The sequence below is a fragment of the Streptopelia decaocto genome, assembly GCF_964273445.1.
Source record: "Streptopelia decaocto genome assembly, chromosome: Z".
Classification (NCBI taxonomy): Eukaryota; Metazoa; Chordata; class Aves; order Columbiformes; family Columbidae; genus Streptopelia; species Streptopelia decaocto.
In genome coordinates, this window is record NC_138657.1 from 49,314,862 (window position 1) to 49,337,320 (window position 22,459).

General features: G+C 38.7%; 1 protein-coding gene across 3 annotated transcripts in view; it reads left to right on the forward strand.

Annotated features, from left to right (window-relative positions):
* The first annotated feature begins 1,244 nt into the window (after window positions 1-1,244).
* PRR16 (proline rich 16) overlaps window positions 1,245-22,459 on the forward strand; it is a 155,412-nt gene continuing 134,197 nt past the window's right edge. For 2 of the 3 annotated variants that reach the window (XM_082074836.1, XM_082074837.1), the window contains exon 1: window positions 1,245-1,492. In XM_082074836.1, the coding sequence (XP_081930962.1) occupies window positions 1,331-1,492 (162 nt within the window). In that variant the 5' untranslated portion in view covers window positions 1,245-1,330. The remainder of the gene's footprint in view (window positions 1,493-22,459) is intronic. The other variant, XM_082074838.1, reaches the window with a different exon arrangement.

The window sequence follows — 22,459 nt, forward strand, 5'->3', positions numbered from 1 at the left end:
CCCCAGAGATGAACTGTTCATCACTAGTTGAGATTTTTACTATGTGCAGGCACACTGCTCTGGGCAAGGTTTCTGCTTTTACTCTCCTGCTTTAGCTAGGTTAAAACATCTCCGCCTGCCAAAACTCTCAGAAGCATTTAAAGCATCAGTCAGTTGCAACCATGCAGCGTGATCCTCGAAGCAGGCTTGGCTGCATGCCCTCTTCTTGCTGTTCATAGCTAGTAGGAGGTAGAAACACCTAAAACAATGCCACCTTTTTGCAGTAAGATGGAAAACCACCAGAGGTGAGTGATATCTAGCAATCTCTTGCTTTTGCCCTACATATAAATCTCTTAATAACGCTAGGGAAAGCATGTATTCAGGAGCAGCACTGGCCTCCACTTCAGAGAAGGAGCTAGCTAGCACATTCATAAATGCTGTACTGACTCACGCACATTTTTATTTCTGTCTGATGAGATGCACAACATTTACTTCTTGACTAGAAGGGGTAGAAGGGGGTCTACTGATCACTGTGTTTTTGCACCGCACCACATAGAGGTGGGCATAAACATGCAAGTGCTTTTACCTATTCGGTGGCATTTACAAAATATCGTCCTTCCTATAGCCTCCTCACAGCAGCGAAGTCCAAAATGAGCGTGCCAGGACGCTCGAGTGCAGAGCCGTACTAGTGTAACCTCCCAATTATGACTTTTTTGACCAGAAACAAGCACCATTTTTATCTGCTTCGACTGGAATTTTGAAATGAGCCAGCCACTAAAACGGTTTCCTTTTTCGGAGGCTGTTTTGGCCGGTAAACCTTTTCCTTCGGCAGAGCTGGTGCAACCAGCCACTATGCCCCGGGATCACGGGGAGGCTCTAGAGCGACACACCGCCGTGCTCTCGGCCCCGCGGGCTGCCGACTACGGACGAGGGGGGGAAGCGTCTCTTCCGGAGGAGCCGCCCTGCCTCCCCCGCCCCCCCAGGAGCGCAAGCGGGGGCGATGCCCAGGGAGGCGGGCGCTCCTCCCCCGGCCCGTCTCCCCGGCCGGAGCCGAAGCGGGAGCGGGAGCGGGCGGTGGCGCGGGCGGGGCGAGGCGCAGGCGCGGCGCACGGCGGGCTGCAGCCGGGTCCCCGCGCCGCTCCTGGGAGCCGATGGCAGCTGCACAGCGCGGCCGCCCGGCGGAGCGCGGCGCGGCTCAGCGCGCCCGGCGCGGGATGCGCGGGCGGGCAGGCGGCGGCGGCGGCAGCGGCTGCGGCAGCACCAGGAGCAGGAGGGAGGGGGCCGGGCGGCCGGCAGCCGCCGCGCTCGCCTGACCTGCGTGCCCCCTGGCCGCGCCGGGCTGCCCCGAAGGATGTCCGCCCAGTCCAAGGGGACCGCATCCTCCTCCTCGTCGCCGTCCGAGGGGCCGCCGGCAGCCTCCAAAGCCAAGGTGAAGGAGCAGATCAAGATCATCGTGGAGGACTTGGAATTAGTCCTGGGGGATCTGAAAGACGTGGCTAAGGAACTTAAGGAGGTGAGAAACGGAGGGCTGCGTGGGCGGATCCTCCGTCTGCCCCGTGGTGGTCGAGAAGCACTCGCCTGTGGGCCCTGCTCCCCCCCACGGGGCTCCACTGCCGTCCTCAGGCTCCTTTAGCCACTTCTCGGCGGGTCGAGCAACTGGTGTCCAGGCTAGGCACCGGGCGGTCCCTGGCTGTGCCCCGGGGCTGACGGCTATGCCTCACTGCGGTGCCCGGCGATCGAGAACGGGACGGGGCAGCATGGATGGAGCCCCGTGTCCCGAGTGCAGTGCTCCTCCGGGTCCGGTCATGCTGCCCCGGCTGCGAGGTGGCTCTTCCCGGGGACTTCCTACCTCGGCTCACCCCTCGGAGGTGTTGTGTGCTTTTTTTTTTTTTTTTTTTTTTTTTTTTTTTTTTTTCCCGGGAGGCCGGGGTGACTCTCCTGCGGGGTCTCCGCCGCGTGAGGAGGGCATATGACGGAGCGGCGGGACCCGCAGCCTTGGCTGATTCTGGGTTGCACCGGGCCGGCATCCCGACGGTGGGAGAGGCGTCAGGAGCGGCTCCACTCCCGCTCCAGCGTGTTTAACTTTTCGGCTGCACGGTACAGCCGCATATTCACAGGCAGCAACCCGGCTCGCATCTCGCAGCCGGTGAGGGCTGGGGTGTCCCGGACCCCCCGCACCCACCATCCCGGTTGAAGGGTTCCTGCCCGGCTTGGCAGCACCGGCACGGCAAAGTCTCTTCTGCCTCTGCAGGCTGGTTCACCGGGAGCTGAGCGCCGTGTTTATCTTGCCTTATCTAGCAAGATTGCCTTTGCAATCTTCCTTTTGCCGGTGGCCAGTGTCATCTCCCCTGGGTTAATCTACAGGCAGAGTGCGATTACCGCGGGCATGTTCATGAACAGGGAAATGCTGTATCTGAAGGACAATAATTTGGCTGTCCTTTTGGAGATTTCCACGTTATCTTTATTTTGCTACACAACTGGTCGACAGATGGTTGGATTACGCTCCTAAATTCAAGTCCAGAATCTCTGTGCATTGCTTTATAATCCTGTATTTGACATTTATAACAGTCTGTGGGTTTTTTTTTTTGCTATCAAATATTAGTTTTCTATTTTAACACCATTGTCAACAAGTTTCATTCAACAGACTTTTGCTAATTGAAGCAATCTGAAATTCGCTCAGTCCTTCGTATGATGTTGAAAGATATATAAACAAACAACTCACTAATCACAGCTGTTAGACTTCTTTGACACCCACAATTCCAGATTTCTCCTTTTTGGAAAATGTATCTATGATTTTGTTTGCCGTAATGTGCTGCTCTTCATGCTTTGTAGTTTTTTGAGGTATTTTGAAGTGGAAATAAATACTGTTTTTATGGCAGTTTTTTCAGTGTTTTAAAGACTGATAGAGTAAACTGGCTTCTGTTGCTGCCAAAGCACATTTTCAGGACCTGGAGAGGATGTACTGTGATCTGTCCCATGAATGTAAATCATTCTCTGCACATAATCAGTCCTAGCTTTCCTCTAGTTAGCAAACAAGATCGGTGTAGGTTGAGATCCTATGTCATCATTGACTGTGGCATGTTTTATCTAAGCAAACTTGTCTGTTCTGGTTGACTGCATCTGTGAAAGAGGACTGGATTTACCTCTGCTTGATGGGGAAATGACTTGTGTGGAACTCTTTTCCCAAACAGAGTGAAATTTACAAGGCAAGTTGCAGAGAAATGGTGCTGTAACTGTTAAGTACTATACTTGTGGAAGGGTGAAAGGATTGCCAAGAGCATCTGTTTTGAGAAAATAACTACCTTTTTATCAAAATACTTTAAAATCTTAATAACCACACATGGACTTTTGAGTAATGCTCTTCTCTGTCTTCAAAGATGATAACTGTGATACTCTTGAAAAAAAAAAAAGGCTGCATATGCAATTATCTACTTATTTGCAATATTATAATTATGCATTAAGTACACTTTGTATGACATTTAGTTTGAAAACTAAATGCAGATCTGGTGCATATGCAGATCTGGTCAGTGAGATGTGAGAGGGACTGAAGCTTTCTTGTGATTTTTATTGCTGTAGCTGGGGTTGTGGTCCAGTTCAGGCACTGGGAGCAGGGTGTTTTATGACTAATGGCGTTGCCCATTCCAAAACTTGGTAATCTCTCCAGCAGCAGTCTTTTTTCTGATTTCTTGTTGCAGTCCTTAGTGACAAATGCAATCGTGAACTGTATCTGTGTGTATATTTTAAGTGCAGAAGTTTACCATCTGAGTAGCTCTAATTGTCTGCCTTTTGTAGTCTGGACTAAATCTGTACAAGATCTCTTGATGCATTTGCAATGTAAATTGATGGTATTATAAGCTAAGAATCAGTCTCTTTTATAGGTTGTTTGTAGGTGTTAGAAAGCATTGGCAGATCTCTTGTGAAAGCATATAGGAAGTTAGTCTATAGCCAGGTTTGGTGTATTACACACAGAAGTATACCTGTGCTTTATTTGTGGCTCCTTACTGTAGGACCAGGCAAAGTGATAAACTAGAGAAGCCACAGTTGCAGCAGTTACATTTAAACAGTCCTAAAATTACATTTGGACCTCTGAAGGCAACCGCGAGGCTCATGTGGCCCCCGATGAAAATGAGTTTGACACCCCTGAACTAGAGGATGAACTAGAGAATGTAAGTTTGCACTTTCCATTTTCACTACAAATTGTGTTCTTCTGGAGACACCAGAAAAAAGCCCTTTTTATTCACTGGGTGTTTGCTGCAGTTCAGCTGTTTTGCTACAACCTTTTCTGTTGTTAATTTCTTTTTTTTTTTTTTAATCAGGAATATAGTGTTCTGAAAACAACCTTTCATCATCTTTATTACTGTTATGTCAAAAAAGACTTCATTTATGCTACAGTTGTAGGGCATGAGGGCTTTTTTGTGCAGTGACAATAATATTTAGTTGTATTATTGAAACTATGACATTTTAGAACATTTTTTTTTCCTCCTTATGTGTAGCTGTTTGTTACCCTTAAATAGAAATTATTTACTTATTTATTAGATTATACTTAATGTAGCGCTAGATGTTGAGATAGACTAGATGTCTTCTCCTAGCATCTTTTGCAAGATTTTGTGTTCAAAGTACTGTCAAATTGAAAAATAGTTTCATTGCTTCAAAGTGAAGTGTTCTATAACAGTAAGGATCATGGCTGTACAAGATCTGTATATCTTGATGCATTTAGCTTGTTATAGTTTACTTACACTAATGTATTTGCATCTGTCCTCTATTCCAAAGCTTTCTTGTAACAGATGCTTTAACATTTTTTGTATTTAAAAGAGGGGAAGGGAGGAGTGAGGAGAAGATGGGGTGTTGAATCTAGATGCACAAACCATGAAGCTTATACATTTTCTGTAAAAACACATCACTAAATCATGTGGATTAGAGCAAGTACATGTTAAGAATTATTGTGGCTCAGAAGTGGAACATCTGTCTATATTTTGTCCCTTATTTGTTGGTTTGGGGTGCTAGGGTGGAATCACGAATGACTAAGGATGTAGAAGGGTGGTGACTAGTAGACAAGTTAGGATGGAGTGATGGTAAGTCCAGAGAACAAGCTCATGTATGTCTAGGCCTCCGTAGGGTGCACTTAATTTAGGAGAGACTTGGCCTCTTTTGTTTTCTTGCTAAAAAGAAACACCAGGTGGGTGTGTACCAACAGTGGCATGTGTTTTTGTACTGGAAGAAATGAGTGGATTTAATATGAAGGGAGTTTCTGTTATTTGATGAATATTCCAAAGAAAAATCAAAGGGGTACTAGAGGATTGAGCAACCCTGGCTATTCCTTTAGTCCAGTCTATTTCGAAATTAAATTGGTAAGGCAGCTTTAACTTTGTAGCTCCTCCAGAGGATTGGTTAAAAGACCTTTTTCTCTGGATTCTGTCTAGAAAGAGGGTTATTATAAAGTCTTGCTTTGCAGATTATATTTTTCTGTCTGATACCTAAATAGTGAGGTGATGAGCACTGCTGGAAACCAGAAGATGTGTGCTTATTCAACTATTTTGAATGTAAAATGCATGATATAGCCCTAATTCTCTGATGACTTCAGAGGGGATTGTAGGGGATTTGCATGCACACCTGTGGACAGCAGGGCATGGAGATCTGTGTAATTTTAATACTGATATTAATTTTTAAGACTTCCCTGCTTTTATGATAATGTTGCACCTTTCCGTAGCCTTGCACTTGTTTACGTTAACTAAATCATTTAATAAATACTTTTCATAGTAATAAAAGTTCATCATGTAGAACAAATTCCTGGAAGTTATGTGTGAAACATTTGCATAGCTTTTAATTGGCTAAATATGCTTCAGCCTTTTATCGAAAGGAAGCAGCTGTGTAACTATTGCCAATGTTTAGAATTATCCGAAATGGAGGTGCAGGAGAAACAGAAGCCCTTATAGGCATTGCACATGCATCAGTAAATTTCCATTCTTTTGTACTCTACTACCTCGTCTGCTTTAAATACTCCAAAAATGTCTTACTGACTGGAGTGTATAATCCTCTCTAATCCAATCGATGTGTTTATTTTCCGTAAGGATGTAATCTATAGAATTTGGGCATGGCTTAACAAATAATATTTTCTAAGTGATGATGGAACTAGCAGATGCCAAGCCCACTCCCCTCAAACACCATGGCAAAGTTTGTCATGGGGTAGACAACCTGATTCCATAACCAGGCCAGTCAACTTTCTTTTAAGTGGAGGGTGGCCATGTATTCTAGGGTCTTAATTTCTAGATCAGGCCTGCAGTAGCATATTATGATTTCAGAACCAATGTTTTCCATTCAATTTTTGGTTTTGTGTTCAGCTAACAATCCAGATGGCAGCAAGGCACTTCAGGTTCTTGCTAGTTTATCCAGGAATTAGGAAGCTGCAGCTTGTATCCACCAAGAGGATTAACACAGGGACAATCAATCATGTGTCAGTATCTCTGATGTACAGGCAGCAAAACAAACACCAATACAAAAAATGCTTTGGGTTTCTATTGCTGCATGAAGGTGAGGAGAGTGGGGTATTACAGCACAGGTGTAGAATATACTGTATACAACCTAAGGGTAGGTAGAACAATAGCAAAACATTTTAATATTTTCTTTTGCCTTCTCCTGATCCCCCTCCTCTGGGTTCTCTCCAGATGTCAAGGGCCTGCCACTCCTTTTGCTAGGCAGTGCCAGTTGAAGGGAGAGTTTTTAGAGCGTTCCTACTGTTGGAAATCAGTTTCTTACATGTGGATTCTGAATGCTGGTCTGCTTAACAGTTTTGCTCTCGGAGTCTTCAGTGGATATGCTTTCTGCATATGCAGATCTGGTCAGTGAGATGTGAGAGGGACTGAAGCTTTCTTGTGATTTTTATTGCTGTAGCTGGGGTTGTGGTCCAGTTCAGGCACTGGGAGCAGGGTGATTTATGACTAATGGCGTTGCCCATTCCAAAACTTGGTAATCTCTCCAGCAGCAGTCTTTTTTCTGATTTCTTGTTGCAGTCCTTAGTGACAAATGCAATCATGAACTGTATACCTGGGTGTATATTTTAAGTGCAGAGTATGATTCGTTATGTAATAGAAGCACGGCACAGCAACTTCATTGTGATCTGCCCAGGGGTCCAAACAGGGCCATAAGTAGTCATTGCAGGTAACTGAATAATAATTTTACTGTCCTTTTATTTCTTGTGGTCTATGAAGCATTTATACAGTTATACACAACAAAAAAGTGCAAATGTATTAAGAAAAAAATTCTTATGCTAGTAGAGTCAATAAAGCCAATAGAGCTAAAAGGTAACTGTGAACCTTAAAAAAACCTCCATGTGTTAAGGTTGTCAGCAACATTTTAAATGCTGATAAAAGGTAAGGTTGCTCTTCTTCTGATTTGTAACCAAAGCTACCAAGAGTTATTTTTTGTATAGTGTAACGCAATGAAAAGAGTTAACTGGTGTACATATAGAGCATTGCTTATTAATACCAAGAGGCCTGACAGAGGGAAGCATGCTGTCCATTTATGCTAACTAGTTTGTTTTTATAAACACTCACGTCAGCTACTTCATTCCTTTTATGCAATACTAAGCTTGTGATAGTAATGTGCATTGTGCAACCATGAGCTAAATAGAGCATATATAAATTCAGTTTTCAAATAAAAACAGTACCACAGAGAAAATATATATCTTTGTGCTGAAATTTGAACTTCAGACAGTCCGTGCACTACTGACCATGATACAGAAAACAAAAGTAGTGAGGCATGAACTTCTGTCTGTTGCAGTTAGATTTTTCCATTGACTTCAGTAGGAACAAAAGTAAGTTTAAGAGTGACAAAAGTTAGTTTTTTTCCTGCCTCATTTTTATTAAAACTTCAGAATTCAGAGAAAGCAGTTGCTGCCATGTGTGTGTATGAATGTGCCATACAAAAACACTTAGTTAAGCACCATCATTGAAGTTTTGAGATATTTACCAGTATCTTCTGGAAGCAAACCAATGCTTCTATTCCCATAACTCACACTGGACAAAGGTCTGGAGTAGCCTTCCCACTTCCCATAAGAAACTTCCAGCCAAATTGCTACTCACAGTGCATTTGTACACAACTGATTAGTACTCCTCTTGTGGGAAGGGTACAAATGTTGTCCCTGGGTTTCCAATGTACTTTTCCATAGTGCCTGTTTCACAATATTTTAATGAAGAGCATCACTGTCCTCTTCTAGTTTTCATTCCTGCAAAATGTTGGTGGCTCATAGTTTTCTCTGTGTATTATGCCTGGTCTGTGGAGGGTGGGTGAATTGAGTGGTCAGTGACCTTACAAGCAGTTCATCTGTAGCCTGTTCAGGTCTCCCCATTTTGTTTTTTTTCTTCAGTAGAGGTTATTGCTGTGAGGCAGGCAAAGCAAATGGATCTGTTTTGCATACAGACTGCTGTCCTTGGTGCATAACCTGTGCCTGACTGGTTTACAGTAGCTTAGTTACCTATATGTGGATAGGGCTTTGTCTTATTCTGCCAGTAGACAAGCTTTTTGTTTTGGCTTGGCATTTTGGCTTTTTTTTTTTTTTTTAATAGATGCAGTAAATAGCAGCTAATGTACATTGTTTTCTCAAGATAGAGGTCTTGAGGTAGCATTTCACTGAAATTTCAATTTCATTTTGTTTTACTAAATCTTTACTGTATTAGCCATATATGTGTGATGAGGGCTGCAGCCTACACATGCCTTCTCTCACAGCTCATGCCCAGCTGTGTACCTCATTGACTCTGGTCATTCTTGCTGCAGCTAGCTGCAATGCTTCAAAATGCCCTTTCTTATTGTGCTCAGGGGAAGAAGAAAAGCAGAGCCTGCTTTCACTGTGGAAGGGCTGAGAAAATCCTCCAGCAGGTCTCTCGGTGCCTCTTCCCTGTGTCAGGCTGTGCGTGTGTTGAATGACTGCAGTGGGAGGGCTTGGTGGCTGAGCCACTGGCATTTTGCTTGGGTTTAAAATTATTGTATTACAGCTGATGGGAGCAGTGAAGAGCAATTGCCTCCAAACAGGAGCAGTGCCATCAGTTGTTGCTTTTGCAAAGATTATAGTATGTTCATATGTCTTTAAAGGTTAACAAACTCATCCGTTGTTTCATGCAGCATGTGCCACATCGCATTATGAAGACTGGGAGCACTGATGTTGAATAATTTCCAGATTTCATTGTAGATTATTTGTCAGTAATCTCAAAAATCCTACCATTGTAAAACACCTCTCAGGTTTTTCTACTTGATATTTTTTCTTTGTGATAAATCTGCAGTAATTATTTCAGTCTTTCACCCATGATGATATAATGTTCTTCTCCTTATTGCAGTCTGTTTACAGTTCTTTCAGTGAAAAGCTTCAAGGTAGAAGCAGGGTAAGACATCCTTACTTGCACTGTAATAATTTGTGTTGTAAGAGAAGAAGATAATTAAAAAATTCTGAAAATAATGTGACAAGTTTATTATTTGTTTAATGTGAGACCATCTGCATGGGGCTCCAGGATATTGATGTGGAACCAAAAACTATATTTGGGCTTTTCATTCAACAGTGGAAATTGAGATAAGTGATTAAAATATTCAAAATTTTGCTATCTAATAATATTTTATACTTTACTGGAAATGGCACTCTGTTAAAGCAGGCAGCTAATGTGGCCTGAAAGTTGCAGATTTTAAAAACAAACAAAGTGAAAACAATAACAAATGAGCTGTTTGGGCTTGCTTTCCATTATAATTTATTGGTTTATACCCATGTAACCATATCCTTTCTGTATAAAATCAGTAAGAAAATGTGAAAAATCAAGGTCAGTCTGTTTTTTCTTTACTGTAGCATAATGAAAAACTTGTAGAATTCTTTATTTGCCTGCTTTATAGTTGATTTTTTTTTAATATACCTTTTGCCTTTTCTTGCCTTTTTGTTAGAACTGGGCAAAAATAACACTTTTGTAGTGTTAGTTCTCTTAATTCTTGTAGAGGCACATGCTAGTGAGAGAGTAATTGTCCAGCTGAATGAACTACTGAAAGTTCCATAGTTATTGGACAAATACATGGAACAAATATATTTGTTTTTAAATATAGAATCACAGACTGAGGTTGGAAAGGACCCCTGGAAATTGTTCAACCTATTCAAGAGTCAACTAGAGTATGTTGCTTAGGATCTTGTCCTTGGAATACTGTCAAACATGTTGACACTACAACCTTTTTGGACTACCTGTTTCAGTGTCGAATCACCCTTACAGTAAAAATGTTTTGCCTTGTGTTTAAGTAGAATTGCCTGTATTTCAATTTGTTGTCTGTTGTCTTCTCATTTAATACCACTGAGAAGAGTCTGACTGTGTCTACTTACTCCTTCCCATCATGTATTTATACACATTGGGCTAAGCCCTGAGCCGTCTCTTCTCCAGGCTCAACAGCCCCAGTTCTCTCAGCTGCTCCTCATATAACAGATGCTCTAACCCTTTAGTCATCTTCCCAGCCTTTTGCTGGACTAGCTCTAGTATGCTGATATCTGTTTTATACTGGGAAACCCAGAACTGCATACAATACTGCAGACATGGAATAAAAAAATCAGGTATATATTCCATAATGATACAAACATGATACAACAAATATTTATCTGAAAATTTTAAAATGGCTGAAAAACATATTTTCTACTTTTTCACTCAAGTTGCAGTAATAAATGGTTATGGACTTCTCACTGCCTGTGATACTGAATCTAGATTTTACTTACCTTCAAACAGAAGAATAAATAACAGATTTGCAGTATAATTCCCTATATGAATATAGCAGATGCATACATGAAGGGTTTGAAGCTGGTGTTCATAAGTGTGTGCAGCCACAGGGAATGGAGGGCTGCAACTTCTGCTTTTACAGGAATGCCATTCCCCTGTAACATCCCTCTGTGAAATTATGATGTATTCTTTTCCCCACCTCCAAATGAAATTGTCCAGGCAAACCCAGTGTAATTACTCAAATTAAATTTGTAAATCATTCAGATTAATTTTGTCTCTCTGCTCCAACCTCTGCAGATGTCAATTTTCACTTTGATTTCTCATCTTCTGTTGCATCATACTAATCCCTCCATTCTATGAGGCTTTTTGTTTTGTTTTCCTAGCCCCTTTCCTCTTTTCCCTCTTAACAGTTTCTGGTGCTTCTGGCACTTTATCTACCTCACTGTTAGTAGCTATCAAAGTGACATCTCGCTTGTTAAACATGAGAGTGCTTGTCTCTCCATTCTTGAGTGTTGACTCAGGAAAGTCAACATCAAAGTTTTAAGATTGGTCTTGAGAATTTCAGGTGACTCTGGCATTCATCTTAGTAACACAATTGTTCTCCTCATGCATCTTTTGCTTGCTAATAGGAGATTCTCCTGTGGAGGATTTAGAAGCATTGGTAGTATCTTTTACTAGCTCAAATTTCAATCTGGTATAGCAACTGAAAGCTGTGTTGTTTGGACTGGGAAGTTATCTGGACTGTTATTAAAAGCAAAAGCTTGTTGTTTAAAATCAATGATAGTTTAAGTTAACATTGTTTTCCAGCTTTCCAGTTCAGCATCCAAAGTATTTAAAATTCACTCCATCTTTTCTCAAAATGCTACTGTGCTATCTTTTAAAGAAATTATTTTCAGTTACCAACTAGATGGTACTTTATTCTCTAGGTGTTTTTACTGATGATTACAGAGACCATTTGAGTGGGCTAAGTTTATGACAGCTGATGGTCTCTGCTAGTGCTGCTGAGTTTTATCTGTGGTAACTGAAGTAGTACAGTCTAGACATATTTGACTTATATGCTTATAGGTAACTTTATAGGACAGTTTTAAGGTTCAGTAAAGCTGTGGCATTCGGTTGAAGAAATATCTTGTGTATGGACAAAGTGTCTGCTAGTTTGTCTAATTTATTAAGACTAGGAAACTATACAAGCATATGTACCTCTGCTGAAGTAATAATTTTGTTTCTTGAAATCAAAGTACAGATGGCATGGTAAACCTGTAAGCTTTATAGAAAACTGGTGTTTGACCAAACTGTGAGGTTTATGTTGAGGGAAGAGAATGAGGAGGTTGTGATTCTTAGTTTTTGTTCTTACCTGGTGATAACTGATTTGCGTGTGCTTGTTTTTCAGATGGTGGCTTTTTGATTCTGCCTATTAAAAAAATTTCATAGAATTTGAGTGGTTGGATTGTGAGCACTTTAAATCACCTGGAAACTCTTAATTATTTTCATCAGCTGTCTTAAACCTTTGCAAGCAGAGCCTTTGCTGATGTGATACAGTGTAACCATTAGGGTATTTGACTAAGCTGAGGCTTTAAATTAACTTGATGACTATAATGGAAAATGTAGTGTATTACAAACATGTATGAGACAATATAGCTGCGCAAAAAGAACCCCAAGCCCCAAGGCAATGTATTGCTACAAATAGTAATCTTTGAAGTAGGGAAGGATGGATGACTTGCACAACAAAAAGTCAGAGTACTTCAGGTGCTGAGGATGCTGAACGAGAAAAATGGTCTACTGCAGAGGATTGAGAACTTTTATTTAGTACAGACTTTACATAAACTGTTTATTTCTTCAAATTATAACAGCAAGACCATACAGAAAAAAAAAAAAAAAAACAATGCGTTGAAAATATTCAGATGTCTTTGAGATAGGTTTGAAGGATATAGTGAAAATGAGGACACTACAATGCAATTAGAACAGTGGCTTGAATGAATTTTTTCTCCATATTTCTAAGGTAGCATACACTGAATTAACTTAATTTGACTATGATAGAGCTGTGCCATCTTGTATTAACTGGCCTGTCATTTTGGGAATTTGATATATATGTGTGTGTGTGTGTGTGTGTGTGTGTGTGTGAAGTTGGTGTCTGATTCAAGTGATTCATGTTCTTCATTTCACATAAATTAGAAACCCAGTACTTTTATAGACAGTAATGCATATGAATTGCAATGATGAGTTTCCAATTCTTTTATCTAAGGCTTGAGTTCGTTGTATGTCCATGAATTATAGTCTAAGATTTATTAAAGCTAGACATAGGTGGTAATTTTGTATTTGATGTTAAGTTATTGATGGAAATGTCCTTTAAAAATATCTAAAAATGTCTTCTAAAATCTTAAGAGTCATTAAAAAGTCTTTTAAAATCTTCTGTTCACTAGTGAATCTTTTTCTGAGTGTTTGTTGCAAGATTTTAAGTATTATAGGCAGAAAACTTTACTGTATCTTAATGAATGTCTACTGTATACTATTTCTAGGATATGAACACTTGACTAGCATAATGAATTTCTACTTCAAGTTTCTTGGAAATTAAAAAAACATCAGCTCTGTCAAAGTCAAAGTTTATTTAGTGTACACCACCTTAGAAGTGGGGGCCACTTTTGTAATACTTTCAACAGAATATTAAATGTACCTAGTCAGTTATTTTCTCTGTATTTCGATAGTCTGCTGGAAATTTACATCTGGTTTAGAATATTATTTCTGAAATTGAATGTTTCACAGATATTAGTCAATGAAGGACAAAAAATAAAATACTAAAATTAAAAAAATAACTATATGAATTCTTTTTTTGGGAAAAATGTAAACAACCTTGACTCAGTGCTTTGTGTTACGGACTCAGGTATCGGTGATAATAACCTATTATGAAAGGAATTATCTATATTTCTGTGGCTATTGTGGATAATCTGCTAAATGTGAAGCATGCTTCTGTTTAGTTTTAACCAGTTCTGACAGTGACATCACTTTATATATCCCGGTATTACATGACAACTTTTCAAGAGATTTTGGTTTCTTTTATAGCTATCTTTTGAAAGAGTGTTAAGGCTCAGAGAGAATTTGAAACATTATTGAGCCTTAGTTTTCTAGAAATCAAGTTATTGTTTTAATAACTGCATGTTTTCTACAGGCAGAGTACTTTTCCCATGTTCATCTATTATTTCTCAGCTTAATTTATTAATCAAGAATGAGGCATCATTGTTATCACTGAGAGTTACAGATATGATATGTCTTCCTTCTGTGCATCGTTTCTTGGATTATACATAATGAAACAAAGTTGTCTGTTACATAAATGCTAATATACAGCAAATGAATCTTGATCAAGTGGATTTTATGGTAATCAGATTGAACTGTTTCCTTGATTTTTGTACAATAACTATAGTTTTGCAACAGTTAAGTACAATTTTTCATTGAAGAACTTTGTGTTAAACTTTGTGAGCCTGTATGACTAGCGGACAAGACATCAGCATTGTGCTTTCTTCTAACATAGAGGTGTAGCACGTATATGTGGCTTTAAGGTTTTCTTCCAATGGAGGAGATGTTTTCGGGGTCTTCGCATGCTTCCTACTGCAGGGTGCCATATAATACAGATGTAGGAAACATAGTACAATGTTTTTGTGAATGAAAACTGTTTAAGCAAAAAAACCCTGAGAGGCAAACAGTGACAATAAAATTTTGTTAACATTTTAGTAGTAGTATGGGTTAGGGGGAGGTTTATCACGAAGTCTTTTTCCTCTAGCAGTACACTTATCTTTGTTTTCCTTCTGCTTCTGATTTTTGTATGGCATTTATTTGAGATGCAAAATATATATGTGATAGATTAACATACACAGAGCACTGTGTTGTTGTGGCTGGAGTACTTGCAGGACTTGCCTCCTGTGACGTATATACATGTCTTACATAATATTCTCTGTTCATGCATGAATGTCCCCTAGTGGAAGTAGCTGCAGATAATACACAAGGCATCCTCCTTTTTTAAGGAACCACAGCCTGTTTCTAGCTCTGTAGAAAGAGATTTCCCTGAAGGAATGATTTTCTTTAAGTCCATAAAGGGGAACAAATCACCTTAGTGTTTTCTGAACCATGTCTGTGGAATAATGAAACTATAAAAGCTCTGTAGAGACTCACAGGCTAAGTAGAAGTATTTGCAGGATGATATAATAGTGTGGTCCTCTATCATTGCAGTGTGTACGTTACCAGGAAAGAAATCGTGAAAGTTAATAGTCTGCTTTCTTAAATGAGAAGGCAAAGGTGTTAACTTCAGCCAGAATTTAGCAATTTCCTTTTTAGAATGGTTCCGTGTTGTTGTTTTCCAAAGAATACATTGTGGATGAATGTTGACACAGTGTTGTCATCTTGATTTGCAGTCTGCTCTTGGGCCTCTGCTGCTCATCCTTGCTTTGTCTAACAAGACTGGTAATTTTCACTGCAGGTGTGAAGAAAATCATAACTATCAAAAGTAGGAATAAAAATGATTTATGAGGTGTTTTGTTTTTTTTTTTTTTTTAATTCTTGGTAAAACCTCAGATGTCACAGGTTCTGGAACTGTTGACATAGAATGAAGAAATCGGAGAAAATGCAGGAGGAAAGAAAGGAAGAAAGAGGAGGGATGCTGATGGTTAAGCAAGGCAGATGGTAGGAAAAAATAACTTTGCCTGATAGTTTTTACAGTTAGAAGATGGATGGAAGATGAAATTGAAGTAAAAGACATTCCAGCCATAAAGTTAGTTTATGATGTTATCGGAAATGTTGTGACTTTTCTGTGTGGCGGTCTATGTTTTATTTAAGAATACACAACTGGAAAGAGCAAACTGTCTCTGAATCCAGGACCCCCATGTTGCAGACAGATGACATGTTTTTTGTGAGTTCATCGAAGTCAATTTAAAATATAACCAGTTCTTTTGTTCTTTTCTTTGTACTGTTGCCATTAGAATATTATTTTGTAGCAATTGGTGTAACAATTTTGAATTTATTTATTTATTTATTTATTTGTTAGCATCCAGGGTTTTTTTGCTAGTGCTGCCACTCAGCTCAGGTAGCTCTTTGATATTTCTTCCTCTGCCTGTACTTCTATATTGATACATTAGTAAAGAAAGTCTTCTTCCACTTGTTAATTTGATAGAATCTCTCTCCATTTGATGAAACAGAGAACTTTCCTATCTCTATTTTGATTGAATAATCTTCATAGTGCTCCTCAGCATCTGTTTTCAGTCACTGTTGGAGACAAGGTAATAGGTTGTATAGAGGTTTAATCTCATCCAGGTTAGCCATTTTTACTTAGTTTGGTTGTGATAGTTTAACCAATTTTATTTACTGTCTTTATTTCTTTCTCAGGGGGATTTCCAAAGTTAAGGGTTTCATTTTGGGCTTATTAGCCCATAGCTGCCACCCTTCCACTTAAATATAAGTCTAATATAGTACTTTTTCTCCATCACCTCATATCTCGTTTGACTGTCAAGATTAGAAAGTCTTACTACTGGCCCTGGAGATAACTGTATCAGCATTTCTAGAGTAGCACAGCTGAGTTCATCCCACACTGCTTACCTCAGTGCATTGAGTTTCTGGGATCTGTCTCTGAGGCTTGGGGTTTAATTTCTGTTGTTCATTGTGCTGCTGGATAGGCATAACTGGTATTCAATGTGGGAATAAAAGCCAAATAATTCAATCAGCACTCTTAAAAGCTAATGCAAGTTAGAATTTGAGGGCTACCTTTCTTTAAAGGTGCTGGCAATCATAGTCCTTACTTTTCTTTGGCAAATCTGAAGAAGCTTTCGCTACTTAATATCAGTTGCGAAGTCTAATTTAGTTTTTAGTTATCTCTTTAACAATATATTCTTCTTTGCTGTACAGTCTTTATTTTCATGAAATATTTTCGATTAAGTGGCTGATCTACTTCAGAGCAGTAAAAACTTTGAAACTTTGTTTTGATCATGCTTGCCCATCTTCATGCTTGAAAGCTTTGTATTTTGTTCCCCCTTCCTTTTTCTACTCTAGCAAAGGAGTCTAGCTTTTGCTGGAGTATAGTTTGGTGTGGGTTTTTGTTTGTTTGTTTGTTTTCCTTTTTTTTTTTTTTTTTTTAGATCACAGAAGCCTGCACGACATGACAAGGGGATGTAAATGCCCCCTTTGAGCTCCTATAAAAAATCTCAATCCTGCATTCCAGCTTGTAAGTGAGGAGGAGTTATTTAGTTTGGTTTTTTTTTTCCCCTCCTTCCCTGAGTAAACCATGCCACTCTGCTGAGCTAACTTGGTGGAAAGAAGTACAATTTACTTTTGCATAAGGAAAAGCTGGAAGATGTGGATGGGAAAATGACTGTAAATGCAAACCCAATATGATAATAAGGCTGTGATGAGAGATGTGCATGTTTGAGGGCTTGGGAACAAGATGTCAAGTTTGAGAGTTTTGAGCAGCATCCATGTACTGAGGTCCCAGGATCTTGGAGTCTCTCTCTTGTTCGTTTCTAAATTTGTGAAGCCCTCTAATGAAAGGTCCATTACTCTCTCAGATGCTTCATATCCCAACTGACAATTGTGTTGGTTATTTGTGTACCAGTGATCTTATAATGATCTACATGGTGCCAAATGATGGAGTTGATCTTTTCCCCTTGTTTTGGTTTGCTTTTAAAATAAGAGATGCAACTTAAGCTTAGGGTGTGTATTCTTAAAATGCTTTCTTTATTGTTTTTGATGCAGTTTTCAGTTGCATTCCCATAACTGTTTTTTATGAGACTCTGCCTTACTTAGAGTATTTCATAATGGTTCATGCTTGCACTGTAAATAGCTGTGTGATGCTATGTTGTTATAATTATTTGGTGTGGTAGCCCATGCCTTACACATAGCATGATTTTTCTAAATGGAGAATTAATTTCCTATTGGGCTTCTCTGTGATAAGCATCATCGTGGTTCTTTAAAGTCTCATAAGTGTTTAATGAATTTATTTTCGTAATACATTTATGAGGTGAGGGGGTATTATCTCCAGCACACAGATACAAGACCAGAGGGTGCCAAATGGGAAACAATAGAAACCTCATTTTTCAGTGTATTAAGGACTTCATAGTTCCACTGACTTCAGCTGTAATAGATTTATCTTTGGCAAATCAGAGATGAACATTTTAGGTCAGAAAATAATGAGCACACATCTGCAAGGTAGGTACACTTTTGATGGTAGCGATTTCATATGGCATCACCAAGGTGTGTGGTAGAGGCAGGGGTAGAATCATGGTATTTTTGACACCTGTTTATTGATTTAGCTACTGGATCATTTCCCTCCATCCCACCTCCCTCTCCCTGCCCCCCTCTTTTTTTTTTTTTTTAAGTCTCAGTTTCTTTTGTACCTTCTGACACAGTAGTCCAGGGCTCTCTTATGTAATGAAATCGGTCTAGTCTCAGGCCAACTTGGCATTTTCCATTCAGTCAGGGGTGGCTTATGTTGAAAGTATTGATCAAAGATTGGATCATGAAGTATATGTGCTAGGGGCTCCAACTAAATTTGTAGGGGCAATTCTAACCCAGTGCCTCTAGTTTTTACCCTAATTTTCAAGCTTTAGACTTTGATAGAAAGGACACTAAAGGAATGCAAATTTTGCATTTATTTTAAGTGGTCTAGGAAAACCAAATAATATATACTGAAACTAATATCTAAAACCAAATTCCTGACTGAAATGAGGCCACTAAAAATGGCAAGTTCTGAGTTGGTTTATGCAAAATAAGTCAACAGGTAGCTGAAATTAACTGACTGAATTATGAAGAAGTGTAGTAGTGTGTCTGTCTTTTAACTGTATTCAGCTGAAGTTGAAATCTGTATGCATTAGAGAAGAAAACACTACCAAAAAGCTAGCTCTATTTCGGGGAGAGATTTTCAGCTTTGTATTTTTATTGTTCTGTGTTCTTAGGATCTCTTTCCCAGAACCTTTTGCAGAAGGATCTTCTAGTGCTTATGTAATGCTCATTGATCACAAAAGAATCAGGTGTAAGTAGCTAGATATTTAGAAGATATTTCAGGATCAGTTGAGTCTAATCAGTCTATGGAAATATTTTTACTTGTGATTAAGTGACTGTAAACATTTGTTTTAAATGATCTGAATTGCATAGTATTAAATCAACATTTTTTTACTACTGAATGAGGTATTATTTTTTCTCCTACAATCTAAATTTAAAAAAAATCTCGTGTTTTAAGTTTCAGTCCTGTTTTATCTCACTGCTCACAGATAATCTGAATTATTTTCATTAAAAAATCAGTCATGCTCTTGAAGAAATGTGCACTCTTTAATCACCTTTAAAGATACTATGACACTCAAAGAGAACCTTTTATTCCCTAATTATGGATAGATGATCTTGGTCACTTTCAGAAGAAAGTATTTTTTACATTATTTTAAATTTTATTTTATATTTTAAGGGGGAAAAACCAAGAAAGTGAAATTTACTTTCTCTTCTTTGTGATGTGTGTTGTGGAAACAGACTGGTTACACCTTTTCACTGGAATTTTAATTAAGCAAAGCTATAAAATAATTAGGGTAGATGCTTTATAAAACTGTAAATTGAAATCCCTAAAAAACTAAGCGTATTGCGAAAATGAAATTTATTCCATAAGTGAACTATGTGATACACTCTACTTTGTTTCCACAGCACATATAACTTTATTGTACTGTACTTTTTGTGTAGTAAAAGGACATTGAAAATGAAGATATGAATGTTTTGCAATACTCACTCTATCTCTGGTGTTGTTTTATTTCTTTTACTGGATATTATCAGCATTTTATTTCTTACTATAAAGGCAATACAGCTTCTGGCGTAATACTCCATTAGGGAAGATGCTGTTTAGCTACTGCTCCAAAATGTTTTTCGTTCCTGATTTATGTTGCAGCATAAACCTGAAGTTGGTGATGCATTTCATTTCAAATATGTTGAAAGGATCATCACAACCTGGAGAGACAGGAAAGTGGATTTTTTTTTTGAATGTTTTTGTTATATTTGGAGGTGACAAATCGGTAGGTTACGGAGTTTAGCACAATTTTGATTTGAGTGTACTCCTGTACTCCTGTCTGTTCTTTATGCAAACCCATGCACAAGTGCAGTCTGTGTCTTTCAGATCTTCTGGTCACCTCTCTAGATGATCACTGTGGCAGCGTTCAAGGTCTGGCATGTTCGTGGCTCATTTGTCAACTTTCTTGCTCAACTGTTGCTGTCCTTCCACTGAATGTGCATCTGTTCAGATGCTAGAAAGACCATCTTTACAGTTTCAATAGATGAATGAGAATTAGTTTTAAATTCAGTGGGAGCTGGGCATTGTTATTATAGTAAACATCTAGAACAAGCCCTGGTTCAGACTTCAAACTTGTGCTACAGTAAATTCTTTTTGAAAACCATTTTAACATCTGAAATGGATTTTATATTTGAAATGAAACCCCGAAGTTAATGATTTTTTCCTTGGTTGACCTAGTTGTAGGTTTTATTGCAAGTATAGTGTACCCCAAAATACGTCCTGACAAAGGACTTTGAAAATGAAATGGTGTATAACATTACAGCCTAAACTCAGCTCCACATCTCTACACTTTGACTGTATTTCCCTGACCTCACCTGGCTGTTGTAAAAATAACTGCACTGAAGGTTGTAAAATGCCTATATATTATGGTAATAGGGTCCACGTAAGTACTTAACATAGATGGATAGACAGATAGCATTAGTGCACTAGAGGGTTTCTTGAGAACACTAACCAGATTAAGTGCCAGTGTTCTGCTATGTAGCAATGTTAATTGCCAATTTTTGGCAGTTGCACAGGCACTAATTACTTTTTAATAGAACCAATGGAAGAAAATTTTTCACTAAGCTTTTATGGATAATTATTGCATTTTTTCCTTCCAGGAGCTTGAAAGTTTACTGTTATAACATCTATCAGATCTGTCTTTCAGATAAATGCTAGCAATACAGCACGTGCAAGATTGTATTCTGTAGCTTTATACCATCTCAGTCTGCTTTTTAAATGATACCATTTAGAACCTATTCCCTCACTGAACAAAGAGCTTATACAAATAACAGATTAACACATTGCTTTGTCTTGTTCAAATGCATTGTGTTCCTACATGGTGCGTTACATAACAGCCACATCTGTAGGGACTGTCCACTCTACTCAGAGCTTTTGAAATGAAGCCTTACAACCATACTGAATAAATATACTGGAGTGCTAGGATTTAATGCACTAAATTTACCATTCTCTGTTTCTAAAGGTTTCCAGGATTTACTCTTCCTATGGCTCAGTCTCTCATTATGCGTTCATCTTGTGCTGACAATTAAAAGAAACTGCTCTGTGAATGGTCTCAGAAAGACAACATCCATGTAAGATGATAAACTTTAAATCATGTTTAAAGATGAATGTGTCATTGCAGTTGGACTGAAAAAGTATTGCCATCATCTTAACATTATCTTTCTGTCGAGGGTTTGTTACAGTTCATTGGGATTTTAATGTAACACTCATCTTTCATAATACCTCATAAACCAATATGCTGTGACTTCTCTGTGTTAATGAGTTAGGCTGAATACTGAATACTGTGGCTTCAGTATTCTGCACTGGCTACAGGGCAAAATATCAAGTCTTCAGCTATAGGAGATTCCTTGAAAGACAAGACCAACAGATTTAAAAGGGAATGAGGCTTTGTGTTGGTCAAATTCTGGTAGTTTATCAGAAGGTCCTTAAGGTAACACGTATGTGAAAACAAGACTGTTTTGATGGGCTGTGGGCAGGTGGAGCCAGTGTGCCACAAACCACCCCCTCTATGCGGGTTGATGCAGAGTTCATTCAGGTGTGCATGGGTCCTATGTTCACTCATCTTGCATTTGGCTCTAAAATACCCCTCCGGCAATCCTGGTCCTGTTTGAAAGTTTACCAGAATTCGGACAAAACTTTTTTTTGTATTTTTTTTTTTCTTGAAATGTTTACTGGAATAATTATCTAACCACTATTAAAAAAAAAGGAAAAATACATAAGCAAACATTTATATCTGAAGTATTATTCGTAAGAATTTTGTTCTTAGTGTTGTGTTGTAATACATGTAATAAGTTAAACCTGTACACCTAAAGTTATAAATTACATCGTGATGTGAAATGATTATTATAGAGTAAGAAGTTTTGTAGTTTAAAAAATAATTTAAACATTGGCAATTGCTAAACCAGGTTGAAGCAATGTTTGCTTAGAGACCCATTAAAAAGATATTTTTAGTGTTTGTGTGTGTATAAGGATAATGTGTTTATAATGTAGTATATGCTCTTTCTCCTCGCTAGAGCCATTCAGTTGATTTACATTAATTGCTCCCCCATGCTTCCTTTTCTCTTTCTTTATGCCTACCATCATAAAAAAAAAAAAAAAAAAATTACTCCTCCCCCTCCCAAAGTAAACTTTCCCTTCCAAGCCATCTCTTTGCACTTTCAGCCTTCCTTGCAACTTAGTGATGGAATAGTCACAAATCTAGTTTACAATATTTCATGTGGCATTCATTTACACATTCTAATGGGTTTAAAATTGGAGCTTCGTATTCGTTTAATCGTGATGAAAAATCTTGTTGTGCTCCTGAAATTTAAATAAATAAAACTGTAACTTAAAAGGTTTGTTGCACTTTTTGAATTCTTTTATGGAACAATGATATTTTAATCAGCTTGAAGCATGTTACTTGTTTTGTAAGTCAGTAATTTGTACAGACATGTACAAATGAATAGATGAGAAGGGGCAGAAGCAG